Raw genomic sequence first — 14,142 nt, 5'->3', positions numbered from 1 at the left:
ATCGTTTAACAACGTTCGTACTTAAAATTCTTTAATTTTTAAAGTCACACTAGTATTTATCATTCAATTCCTATATTCTACTTACAATAATATTAGTCTCATTAGGGATAATCTGCAGCAAAAAATTCTTTTAGCTTTCTAATTAGCAAAAATATGCCTCTTATTTATAGAATTATAAATTCAGACTTTTTTTTACTGATTTAGACTAATTTACGATTTTAATTTTGATGCGCACATTATCAAAAATCAGAGCGTACCTTTTGTATAAACGATGTGTATAAATTACATAGATGATACGTAGTATTTTTTTTAACATCTCAATGTACGCATCATTGAAAATTACAGCGTGTATTTTATATAATTGATGCGTATATATTACATAAGTGATGTGCGACGTTTTTTTGAAATTCAAGCGTACCTTTCATATAGGCGATACATATAAATTACATAAATGATACATAACTTTTTATTTTTTTTAATCTCGATATATTTTTTTTAAAATTAAAGTATACATTTTATATAGTCAAAACATATAAATTGCATAGGTGATGCATGACATTTTTAATAAACAGTAAAAAAATGTCCAAAATTGTAATTTAATAAATAGGAGGTATATTTCTATCGGTTAGAAAACCGAAGGGCTCTTTGCTACAAATTGCCCATCTTCTTAAGAATAATAACTATATAAATAAGTTAAATTAAGTAGATATAAAATAATCTTAATACCTCTCGAGCAAGTTTTATAAGTAAAGTTAAAGGGGATAAACAAGGTATTTTTGAGGTATCAGAAAGTAAAATATAGGGAGATCAGTTGATACATATGGATATGGTAGAGCATGAATGAGAATAAAAATAATAATGAAAATTCTAATAGAGAACGGCAGCATTTCTCTTTTTATATTCCAATGCTCTCGTATAGAAGATATTGATCAAAATAGAAGCTAATAAATAGGAGTATCTAGAGTCAGCTAGGGTTGTCCATCAACTCCTTTCATCCTTCAATTGAAGCCATAATATACAACTACATACAACGTGCTAATTACCATGGGCAAATAAACAAGTTCCTACTGTCACACTTCTCTCACGAAGTGTCCATTTCCATGGGCCACCAAAACAAAGCTCCTTGGCATTCTTCCCTTTTATTAATTCAACAAGTTTAAGTTCCACATATACACCATCATCTATCTCAGTACTAAATTTCCTATTCTTTTCCATCACTATCATTCCTGCATCAGTGCTTAGGTGGATCTCCTCAGCTTATGCTAACATCCACATATAATAAAACATGAGGAACAAAAGATTAATTGCCTCTCTCCTGCAATATTTCTACTACAAAACGGTGGCTCGTCCACTTCCACCTGACTGTTATTTTGGCAGTTTCTTGCAACACGTACTTGCACAGGTGGTGAGAGAGCTTTCATCCTCTTTGAACCCTTCAGGAGTTGCTGGTTGCTTGCTCTACTTTCATGGCCTTTCACATCACTTATCTTCCATTATTTATTAGAGCATTATGCATTCTCCATTGGTTTGCTAACACTTTTCTGGGATGTATATTTCTACCAATGCTCTTGATATAACATAGTTTTCTGGCTTTTATATCATGTGGGTTCTATTCATCTTAGAAGTAAACAAAAAGAAGAGAATCTATTTGTTAATTCCCCCATCCAACTAGTTAAACTTTTATGGACGATCAAAACATATGGAATTAGAATAAAATAATTATCTTGTGGTGGATCAACAGAAAAAGGAAGAGAACCCATAAAGTAAGCCTAGTTAGACAACAGCTGAGCAAATTTGTTTGATAGAAAGAATGACATTATAGAGAAAATCTACTTGCTTCACTTTGTGATTATCCTGTCTTATTTCAGAAAGTGACTGTTCTGGCTTAAGATACCATAATAGTTTGAATGAAGAATCTTAACATGATCGCTAATATCAGGTTCAGATTATGTCTATAAGATAATATCAAGAAAGTAGTAGTTGACCCCAATTTGCCTCTCAAAGTTTCTAGACACCAGTAACGTTATAGAATCTCAGGATATCATTCAGTGGAGTAAAAAGCACATTAAAATGGACAAAAACAAGAAGAACCAAGGCAGCAAGATCTAAGATTTAACAGCAGTAGTACAAATTTCTTAATTTGAAATGAGTATACAAGCTTAAGAGATGAAAGCTTATGTAACACACATTACACACAAAAGCATATCAGGAAGGATCAGAATGAGAAAAGTAACTGGTAAATGAGTGGCACAACACAGTCTTAAGAAAACACCAAAGAAAGACCATAAAAGGAGAAAGGGAATAAGGCGAGTTATCTGAGGCTATTCAAAGGAAAATTGCGCAATGGATTCTCTTTCAGCAATTCTGCTTCCCTGTTCAGAAAACAGAGAGTTAAGTTGACGAGTTGAGTAAAATACAAAATATAATGAATGAAAAATAAAGAGTTAAGTCAGCTGCTTACTTCTTAAGGTTTTGATTACTCGCTTTCCTAAGCTTCAATAGAGAAGGCTTGGGACTCTTGGCAACCTCATCTGATGTTAATCTGAGACAAAAGGAAGCGCATGATAATAATAAGTGGATAAGTTCTCAAATCAAAATATGACTATGAAGTTTCTAGCGGTCGTGAAAATCATAACAATGATTTTTCAGGGGCAATATCCATAAATAGAAACTATCACTGGTGTAATTAGATATTTGCCGAAACATTTTGAAGTTACTAATCTTGGAGAGTAGCAGAGCAAAAAAGCAGTTAACAAATCAGCTGGTAAGTGCTAGAAAATTGTAATATGCATCTAATCAAATTAGTGTATTATAGGACTTTGAAATTAGGATGTTATATATTCTTGACTCTGTTTTATTTTACAAGGTGATCTGCATGCATGGAGAAAATGAAATTAAAAAAATCTAAGGGGAGTCAGAAAATTTGATAACAGAGTCGTAATATTAAAATAGAAAACTATTTTCACTAAATGTTGCAGTAGAACATACTCTGAACATTCTTCGTCCACATAGATCTCAATAGAAGTACTAGGAGTTGTCTGCCCTCTCCTAGCTCCCAAATTTTGTGGAACCTTATATTGCACCCATTTTGAAGGGATCGACGTATTCTCCTTGTTTCGTTCGGATTGTGTCCCAAGATTGTGCCAGATTTTGTCATTACTCTTGACTTTGTCATTGTATTGACTTGCTACAAAATTTTCTTCCTTGTAAATAGAAAGGGGCTTGTTACCATCTATCCTGTAAACGCAAAGTTATTTATAAATATTAGCATCAATATATTTAGCAAATTGAATATACAAGAAAGCATCTGAAAATCTAATGCTGTAGGCCCTCTGATTCCAAACTGAAGTCCACCATAGAAACCACTTGCTTATTGAATAAGAGAAAGAACTTTGCTAATCAATTATCAATGATTTGTAGAACAATTAATCAGCTTTCATACATTTGAAATTTAAAAAGGAACAGTTTTGAAGAAAAAGTTAAAAAGCAATTCTGCAATGATGAGTTTGTTAGTCATCAATTTAAGGAAATCAGCTAACAAAGTGTCTCACGGAAGAAACAAAAGAAATCCATTGTCATGTTATTTACAATTTCACACGTTATAATAGACAACAAGTTACATAATTGCATTAAACAAGGATCTACGACCTAACAACCATGGAAAGTGATTATAGCAGGTATTCTTTTACTAGGAAAACAAATGATATTGTGCCCTTAATTTCTCAAATACTTTTGAGAGTGAATTTGCAACTTCCAAGTTCAGCTCATAAAAATGAAAGCAAGAATGGGACTTTTTCAGGCGATGAGGAACTGCCTTTCACTTGCATAATTCAGAATGTATGCTTAGCATCCTAGTACTACAGAAGAAGCTCACCTTTGCTGCTTTACCTTCTGTTTAGTCAAGTTAGATGTTTCAATGGGCTGCCTTCCTGGAACGTTGTAGACACGGTAAGTAGCCAATCAATTTGAACATCATGATATCATCATAGACTTACTTGTTTCTCCTTCAGTCAAAACAGTTCCAAAGCTTCGAACTGGCAACTGATTAGTCGTTGAATCATCCTATAAAAGAAAGAACCAAAAGGATCAGGAGTTCAGGACATGCTTGAGTCTAACCATAAAAGAGTCCCAGAACTAGATGGGATGGTAAACCTCATTGAGCTGTTTTGTTCGTGTTGTCCTTACAAGAAATGTCCTGTATGCCTCTTCTAACTTCTCCAACGGATGTGCCTTCCTAATGTTCAACATATAAATGGTAAAGAATCAAATGGGAAAATGGAAAACAAAAACATAAACTGTGAAATGCATGCGTCTACAACTGTCAGTAGCAGCTTTACGGTGCAAGGAGCCTTCTCAGGAATCAGAATATCTTAGTTAGGCACCACTATATATCAGTTACCCAAAAAGAGTACTTCTTGTTGCTTCTTGAAAGTATGAGAACTATAATGGGCACAAAATCCAATTTGAACCTGTCAAATATCAATTTTCTTTTTACTAAATCTATAGCCCAAATACAAGCTCTGAAAGATGGCCAAGTTGACAAGGAGAGATTCATCTCTGTCATCCACGGATATGGATATGCAATGCTAGGATATGGATACGAAGATACTACAAATTCTTAAAAGTAGAGTACGGATATAAGATGGATATGCTAATAAATAAATAGCTAATATATTTTCAATATGTTGTCAACTAATATAACATATGGCGAAAAAAGAATGTCTCTTAAATAATAAAATAAAAGCAATGAAAGCTATAAATTTAGTATCTACATGTCTAAAATTTTAAAATAATATTGTAATATAAACTGACATGAAACTCAAAATGTCAGTGAAGCATTGGAACATAATTCTACTATTCATCTACAATTATTTTGGATCTTTAAATGACCTTCAACTTATATGTTTAATTTATTATCAAATAAACAAAACTTTAAATATTACAAAGGATTAGATAATCATATATGCATATAAAGTATATGTTTTATATCATCTTTTAGCAAAAATAAAAAATAAAAATGATTAGATAATCAAAAAATATATTGGAGCCACATCAGAGTCCTGTCAAAAAATTAAAACTATTTTTTTAAATTTCGATACCCCTCTAGCCGTATCCAATACGTATCAGATACTGGTACAAGGGGGCAAACAAAATATTCATGCTTCATTGTATAAGATCTACGTGAACGGTTGGCTTCAACTAGACATTTCTCTATCTATAAGCAACTCCTCCTATGGAGATTCCTTTTGGTTCTCCACTTTTTCTTGTATAATCATACATGGACAAAGTACAAACAGCTGTAGTTCATGATTGACAAATTGTCAATATTGACTCACCTAGCTATCCCAAGGTTGAAAATCTCATCAGCTTTTCTCAACTTATTCTTCGCTTCCATGTACAGGGAATATGATGAATAGAATATGGCATGATTTTGTCCAATCTGATTTGCCTCGAGGAAACTAAAGATCACTTCAGCGTCAGCACAATTTGCTGCCTGCAGAAGTAAAACAAATTCCAATATAACTTACAATCAAATTCAAAGATGATAAAGAGGGCATATTAAGAGTTAATGAAGAAACCTACATATTCCAACCAAACTTTTAGATAACGCAAATCATCCTTGTAGCAAGTGTCATGCCAAAATTTGCGTACACATTGCTCATATATCACAACCAGCCCTGCACTATCTCCACCACTTGGGAATGATTCTTGGACCCACTTGATGCAGCTTCGTAGGAAAAAAAAAACAGGAATCACAGTTTAGCAATAAACTACGGTCAAACTACACTAGGAGGCAAAAAAGAAGAATAGAAAAAGAAAAGGAAAAGAAGAGACCCGAAGGAAGCAAAGGAGAGGAATTCTGAGATAGTCAGAGTTTCTAATAATAACAGGTTTAGAACTAGCACAATTTCAAGAAGCAAAGCAATGAAATAATCTGTTATGTGCATGAAATTCTTTACAGCATCCCTAAAAAAATCTGTACATGATAAACTGGAGAGTCAGAAAAACAAAAAAGATCTAAAGCGTTCAACCAATTGCAGCAGCATCTTATGTGGTAATCATATATTAATGGAACAAATCAACAATAGAAAAGGTTCTCAAATAAATAATATGCCCAAAACCCAAATGATACTCAAAATTTATACAAAAAGTAGATCATGCAATCAATTAGATTTTATTATTCAAAAAGACCTCGTTTCTAGTCTGGAAATCAATAAAGCCGAATAGAATACAAATTATTGCTCTAGTATGTTAATTTGAGAGGCTAACTCAGATTAGAACTGTTACATTTAATGATTTTGTTAACATTCTCCAATATCTTATTTTTAACCAATAAAATATTCTAACCTCTCCTATATATAGAAGGGGTAGATAGACGAAAAAAAGAGTTTGAATGCTGAAGAACTAGATACGGGAGGCAAATCTAGAGATCAGAAAGGGACTAGAGAGGAAAGGTCTAGAAGAAGTCTTTGACATATCAAACATCCGTGGAGTGATTGCAAATTATTTAAGATAAGAGCCATTGAACTTACAAGTTACAACAAGATACTATCATCTGTTCGGATATTCTTATCTTTTGCAAATGTTAGTATGGCTATTCAGATTTATAGAGTTTCTCCTGTCCTTTGGCAAGTGTGATTCGAGGAGGGTGATTCTACCTTCACCTATGCTCATTTTTTATCCTCTATATGTCAATAAACAACAAATTGTCATTCCAAAGACTAAGGGTGTGATCTCTTTGGCTGAGGGATGATTTTGTAAACCATCTTCAACTATTCTCTATTTGTCATTAAATAGTGGATTATCATGCCAAAACCCAAGGGCATATAGTGCGAACTATGTCAGATTAGATCACATCATGAGAACATTGGATTCGATGAATCAAGTCTATTTATTTCTTAATTAATTTATACTAAGTTATGTATAGACATGACTATTAGGCCCGACCCACCCAAACCCAGCCAGAACCTGCTTGGCCCGAGCCTAATTTAGGCCCGACCATATCTGAGCCCGAGATGGTAGTGCACAGCATGGCCTATCCGGCTCGGCCCGATCCACTATTCTCATTTATGACCTGACCGATAATGCATGCATATTCCTATAATTTTTTTAGTCCCACATTAGATATTTAGTAAACTATATATCAATATATAATTATGTTCCCATGAAAGATAACTAAAATATCTTCATATAAGCCTATTAAACTCGGCATAATAAGATATAATATTTTTTATATTAAACCTATTATGTTAGACCCATTGTACCTAACTCAAGCTCAACCGGAGTGGGCATATTCTAGCTCGGCTGGAACCCAGCCCAATCAGAGTGATTGGTGGGTCGAGCCGTAAATAATTATTTAAGCTCGATTGGCCCGAAATGCCCAGCCTGAACTCAGCCCAGCGCACCCGATGATCACGTCTAGTCATATAAACATATAAGACAAATCCACTTAACTCAAGTAAGCCCTTAAGGTAAGTCTAGTTAAATTAAATAAGCTTTTAAGGCAAATCTAATTAAATTATGTAAAATAAACCTTAAAGACAAATCCTATTTCAATTCGTGTAAAAACTAGTCCTAAAGTACTCATTGTACCCAACTTCTATGTCACGACCCAAAATAGGACCCATGACCGGCCATGCATCTCAATATGTTTGAGATGCACGAAGCCTTAATAATACTCTCTACGTGTACGATGACAAAATAAATAAATAAAAATGAGAATGTGCTTTATTAAATTTATTTACTAATTGTAATAAAAATAAAAACAATGTTAATATTTTTGAGTCTCTAAACTAAATAAATAAAAACTTCTAATCTAAAGCACAAAATCTAAAAGAGCAGAAAGGTAAATAGATGAATCCTAAGTGGAGATAGAATCCGGGTACATTTCGCTCAGTCGCCCCACTGACTATTACCTGAAATAAATAAACAAATACAAAAAAACAATATAACCCATGAGCCAACAACTATAGCTCAGTGAGTAGAATCCACTCGAAAACCAAATAAATTTTAAATCATATTAATCCTAAATAAATTAAACTAAAAGCAACAATATCCATCACAATATGCAATAGTCATGCTCTCTAAATAATAACAATGATAACAATAGAGAGATGTCACCACTTGTAACCTTGCACGTTTTTAACATATTAACATTTTTTGATATTTATACTGTCATATGTCTTAATGAGTCTAAACCCTGTGAATCCACATCAACTAGAAATCACCTCGAGATGACGCTCGGGACTTTTATTCATAGCTGATCCGGTTAGAGTCATCAGAGGGTATCACCCTATAATCAACACACTCTGTCTTTTCCCTCCAACCGTTGAGAGAAGTTAGAGTCACCTAGGAAAGTCACCGAAGTGATCTAATTTAGGACTTTCCCTTAGACTTCCAGATAGACTTGAGTCACCACGGAAAATCGCAAACGATTTATACCGGGACTGTTCTCTAAGTTGTATCAAAACTAATCTCATTTTTCTTTTCACAAATTTCAATATTTACACGAAGTATGGTGATGCACTGAATATAATAATTAAATACACACAGAAAATAAAACAATTAAATTTTCGCACGTACGGATGAAATAAATAGATTTGCACACAGAAATTGCAACAATTTAATTTTTACACATAAGGGTGAAATAAATAATTTGCACACAAAATTTACATGGTCTGACAAAAATATGAAATACAATAAAATAAACATGTGAGTGAACCCACTCACTTGAGTCTAGGCAAGACAACCGAAATCTCAAATCTCTAGCTCACGTACTAAAAATCACTACCTTAAATAATAAATAACAATAACATTTTTAATAACAATTATTAAGAATCTTTCTACAATTTAACCTAAGAATAATTAACTTGGGCTAAAATAAGCCCAAATCAATTAGGCTGAGCTGCAGTTGGCCCGCAGCCCACCTAACTATTTCTTAAATGGATTGGGCTAAGGCCCAATCCAATTAGATAATGGAACCGGGTCGAGTTCCTTGGATTCGGATCCAACCCGACCCGAATCCAAACACTAAAAGGGAGAAGATCAGACTCGGGCAACCCGAGTCTGTCTTCTCCAAGCCGAAGAGAGAGAAAAAGAGAGGAAAAGAGAGAAAGAAAAAGAGGAAAAGGAAGGCACCGGGAGGTCGCCGCGGCGAAGGTTCGCCGGCCACACCCTTAGCTCCCCAACACCCATACGATGCAGTCGTCCTCGCGAGGTGTAGGAGAACTCGTTAACGGTGGTCGATCCCATGACCGACGGCGACCGGAGCCACAAGAGCTCCAACGGTGACTGCCCACGACACGAGACCAACGGCAAGATGCTTCCAGAGGTAGCGGCTGCGACTCGAAGCCACCGTCCGGCTAGATTTGCCGATGAAGCCGAAGAACCCCCAAATTAGGTATTTTCACTAAACCCTATTATTCTTAAATTAACTTTGAGGGGTGAGAGAAGGCTTACGAAGGAGTCACGTGGTGGTCTCCGCTGGCTCTGACAACGCTCCGACAGGCTGATTCCACGGCGTGACTCCGTCGGTAAAGGAGGAAGAAAAGAGAGAGGAGAGGGTTGAGATCGTTAAGCAGAGAGAGAGAGAGAAGAGATTAGGGTTTAATTTATAGATTAGATGAGGATCAAATCTAATCCGATTCGGATTAGATGAAATCCTCCCCCCTAACAACGCCTCGTCGCGTGCTGGAGAGGGAGAGGGGAGGGCCTGCACGTGCACCCTACTCTCTCATCCCCAGATTTTTTTTTTTATTTTTTTTATTTTTTTGTTTCTGGTTCTAACATTCTATATATAGAGAGCTTAGGCTGCTTAATTTAGTTTATATTAGGAGTAAAAAAAATAATTAGAATAATTTTTTTTCCTAAGAGTAGATTTAATTTAGAACTTTAATTCTACCTCCAAACCTTAGCCATCATCACCTCCATGAGCCACCTTACCTTACTACCGTCTGCCATCACCCTTAACCGTTCACCACCCTCCGAAAACCGCTGCAACGTTGAATAATCAATGTTTTAAAAAGTGACCGCGGGTGGCGGGCGGCCACCCCACCGCCTAGGCAGAAGGCGGGCGACAAGGCGGATCACAAGGCGATCTAGCATTTTTAATATAAATAAATAAATATAGTATATACAGAAATTTTAATTGTGCACTAAACCAAAACACTAAATAACATTTTCACATTGGCTAATTGCTTATTAGTGATAACTAAATAACTGAGATATCTGTTTACTAACTATAGTTTATTCACATGAATCACATTTCAAAATCCTCTAATCAGAAATTATATACTTAAATAGTAGGCAATTAGTAATTCCCCCAATTAATGATGCATGACACTGAAAAAAAATTCCTTCTCTGTAATCTTAATTCAATAACTCATAAAGCAATTAGCAATTAACTCCTCTAAATTTCTAATTAATTTCTATAACTATATATTATAGCATATTAAGAGTAATTGAAAAAATAAGTTAGGAAAAATTGGGAACATTTAAGCTCGGGAAAAGAAAACAGTAAACCCATTGATTCATAATGGGAGAGAGTGAGAGAGAGAGGGAGAGAGAGGAGAGATGAGTACCTTTGTGGGAGAGGCTAACTAAGAGAGAGTAGGAGAGAGAGCATCGCACGTTGTCGCTAGATGCCGTCAACCGCTTGCCGCCTTCGCTGTGGTCGCCGCCTTTCGCTACCGTCGGCTATGGAAGAGCTAGTTCTAGGGTTTGTCGGCGAGAGATGTGCAGCGAGAGAGAAAGAGAGAGAGATTAACATAGTGTTTGGTTTTTTTATATTAGTTAGTTTTATTAAACCCGATCCGCTATAAAATCCGACCCGCTCACTAATAACCGCATCTCGACTTGGCGGGCCGAAGCGCTAGGCCGCCAAGTCGGGCCAGGCGACCCGCCTAGCGCTATATAGCGCCTAGGCAGCCTGCCAAGGCACTTGGCCGCCTTTCTACATGGCGGGGCGGCCGGTGCACCGCCCAGCCATGTAGAAAGGCGGCCGCCTTTTCCGCTTTTCAAAACAGTGTGAATAATTATTAATATGTCTAGTTCTAACATTCCTTCACTGTTTTAATTTTATCTTTCTAAATCAACCTCAGAATCATGTGAAATGAAAATCATTAAATCTGTGACTTCTGAGACTTTCTCCTATAAAAATATTATAATTTTTTTAAGTCCAGATAATTTCAGATCTAGTTCGTAACAACATGACCCTTTGACAATGACATGATTTTCTAAACTATCTTCGAGGAAAAGCAACATCATTACAATATATTGCAGGCCTACATGTACAATCAAACTATGAGATAGAGGTCTTTTGACTTTCATTTGGGCCATGGTAGCCAATTGTAACGCCTTATCGAAGTTTTGGTCAAAACCATAGTGCCAAAGGTATTAGCAACACTAAGCTGGACCCAAAGAACACTACGATAATTAGGCAACTCGATCTTATCCACTACTGGATTGGCCTCAAACTTATCCACTACTGGATAGATACGGGCAACACCTCATCAATCTTTATCTATTTCTTTCTAAGTATCTAAAAAAGATAGTTGTTATGGTAACTTAGTAGCTAAGTTTTTTCTCCTATTTAAAGAGTTTGAACCCACTATTTATATTTGATCTAAAGTTTGAGCAAATGAAAAGAAGTGAGACTTCATCAAGATAGTTTTTCTCTAAGTGTTAGTGAAGGCTTTCTCCATTTTTTACTTCTATACTGACTTTACTTCAAGGCTTACTTCATCTTGCAAAATATTGAAGTACTGCACGGACTTGCCAAAACGCTAAAAAATGTTAAGTCTGTGACACAGTACTCATGATGGATAATTATCTTATTGAAGTGTTAGGCATTGATCGTTGAAATATTGATATATTAGACGTGTTGGAAGATTTCGATGACGCTTATGCAGCGGAGATAGAAAATTTAATGCAAACGAATGAAGACTCGATCACAAGATGACAATCAAATAGATGCTTAGATGATTTACTTTGAGGCCAATGTTGAATAACTCTATGTCGGTCGAGAACTACATATTGATTCACCATTCAAATCCTAAGCCTAGATGGTACCTTAGATGTGGCTTTAAGAGAAGACAAAGATGTGGCTTTAAGAGAGAAAGAATTAGAACAGAGACAATCTACATATCTAGTATATCTCTACTATAGTCCCCTCATCATAATATATATAGGGTGCTTTTAGACAAAGCTGTACCAGGAATTGAAGTCTTTTCCTAATAGGATAAGAACCTCTAAGATACAACCCTTTTACAAGCATCTTAACTCGGTAAGGACTGACCGATCCTAACCTACTTAGAATAATAAGACATTGGAATATTAGATGTTGAAATATCACATGAATATTTTGGATTAGCATATTTTAAGGAGGCCCAAACTAGATGAGATTTTACAAATGTATTTGGACTTAGAAAGGAATCATTTCGAGAAAATTTCATAAATTATCAATCTCCAGACTGATCTACAGATCAAGATCTCGCTTTATACCCAAAGATAACTACCTACAGCAAAAATTCTAAAGTAGCAGATTTGAGTAACTTATACCTTTCAATCGATAAGTCCAACCTTAATGAAATTTGACGAACATGTTCTTAATTTAGAGAAAAATCATTTTCGGAAACTCCTAGACAGGGGCCACTCTATTACTCAAGTTATTTAGCTTGCTTCCCAAATTAGGGATTACAAACGAATCATACACTCAAATCCCCAATTCACTCACTCCCAACTAACTGAATTCAAATATTACTCAAACTCAATCGTCAGCACGTGACATGCAAGCGCTAACTTAAAGGACTCTTAACTAATTGAATTCATACTCCACACAGCTAAACCGTTTGCACATGATATGCGCATGCTGACTTAAGGACTTAATTATACCGATCCAATTGTTACAGAACCTAAGTGAAAATTAAAATTCCCCTTTAGTCTAATACGGGTAGGAGTGAAATCAATTAAATTAACTCCGACCCAACCCTCTATCTAAATCCGATTCAAATCGGATTCGGATAAGAAATTTCTACCCAACCTAAATACAAATTCGGAGAATTTTAAAAAAAATGAATACAAATTCAGATACAGATAAAACCCTCAAATACATATTCGAATATAATTTTTTGTATATGGAGACGAATATTAGATATCCGTTTAATTGTGTATTTTTGAATGATTTACAATTTTTAATTTGCTTATTTAAATAGTAAATATCGATATTATTACTAATAATGTCTTTTATATTATTTCTAGAGATTGATTCTGTTAAATTTATATGTATTTGACATGTAAAAAAAAATTAACTCATAATATGTTGTGCTAAATTCTCTCAAAAAAAAAATCATAATTCATTTAAAATTCGATCATTGTCCCTTTAAAATTGATTATCTATCCGAAAATTATCTTATCCGTATCTAAAATTTATTCATGTTCGTTTGGTTAGGATACGGTTTCAAATTTTACTAACAGTCTAATATCTGTATCCAGACCTAAAATATGAATCTAAATGTTGTTTGAGCACTACATATGGGACTTATTTAGAAAATTACTTCATCTTCATTGGCCTGACAGCGTTCATGACAGTATTAAAAGAAGTAAAGTTCAAGAGGTCTGAAAGATCAAATCTTTAAACCAATAAAACAGCAGATCTAAAAAAACAACTCACTCGAGCCACGGCTGAAGGGGGTCGTCGCCCTGGTACTCGTCGATTGCCTCGATCATCCTCCTGAATGGATCGATCGATCTCAAAATTAAAAGAGAGAGAGAGAGAGAGAGAGAGAGAAGAAGAAGAAGAAATCAACAAGCAGGAATTCTAGAGAAGGAAAGTTTGCATCTTACCTTCGTGTGAGGTGGAGTTGGGATCTAAGAGCTGGATTATGGTGCGATTTGAGGGCGTGGTTGAGGAGGGAGACGTTGCGGCCGCGCTTGAGAGGTCGGACGTTTTCTTTGTAGAGCTCCCATTCATTACCCGTCTCCACGCCTGAAGCCAAGAACAGCGCCTCCTCGTCCACCGCTGCATTCACTTCCGCCACCTCCACCGCCTCCGTCGCCATGAACTGGGAAGGAAAGAAAGAAAAGAGGAAGACAGGAGAGAGAAAAACGAGAGAAAGGGGAAGGGTTTGGATTTCGAATTCAAAT

The 14,142-nt window shown here is 35.4% G+C and overlaps 1 protein-coding gene across 1 annotated transcript; it reads right to left on the bottom strand.

Moving 5' to 3' along the window:
* Nucleotides 1-2,106: 2,106 nt before the first annotated feature.
* LOC140771244 (mitotic spindle checkpoint protein BUBR1) lies at nt 2,107-14,142 on the bottom strand. The gene is made up of 10 exons (XM_073112700.1): nt 13,843-14,142; nt 13,670-13,729; nt 5,584-5,728; nt 5,337-5,494; nt 4,153-4,234; nt 3,996-4,062; nt 3,875-3,929; nt 2,989-3,237; nt 2,462-2,542; nt 2,107-2,372 (listed from the first exon to the last, which is right to left on the bottom strand). The coding sequence occupies exons 1-10, from the start codon at nt 14,055-14,057 to the stop codon at nt 2,312-2,314; spliced, it is 1,173 nt and encodes a 390-aa protein (XP_072968801.1). The 5' UTR covers nt 14,058-14,142; the 3' UTR covers nt 2,107-2,311.

This window comes from Typha angustifolia, chromosome 11 (genome assembly GCF_048772165.1).
Source record: "Typha angustifolia cultivar Huaian chromosome 11, ASM4877216v1, whole genome shotgun sequence".
In the NCBI taxonomy this organism is placed as follows: Eukaryota; Viridiplantae; Streptophyta; class Magnoliopsida; order Poales; family Typhaceae; genus Typha; species Typha angustifolia.
The sequence above is the reverse complement of the archived record's forward strand: the minus strand, read 5'-3'. Positions and strand labels throughout refer to the sequence as shown.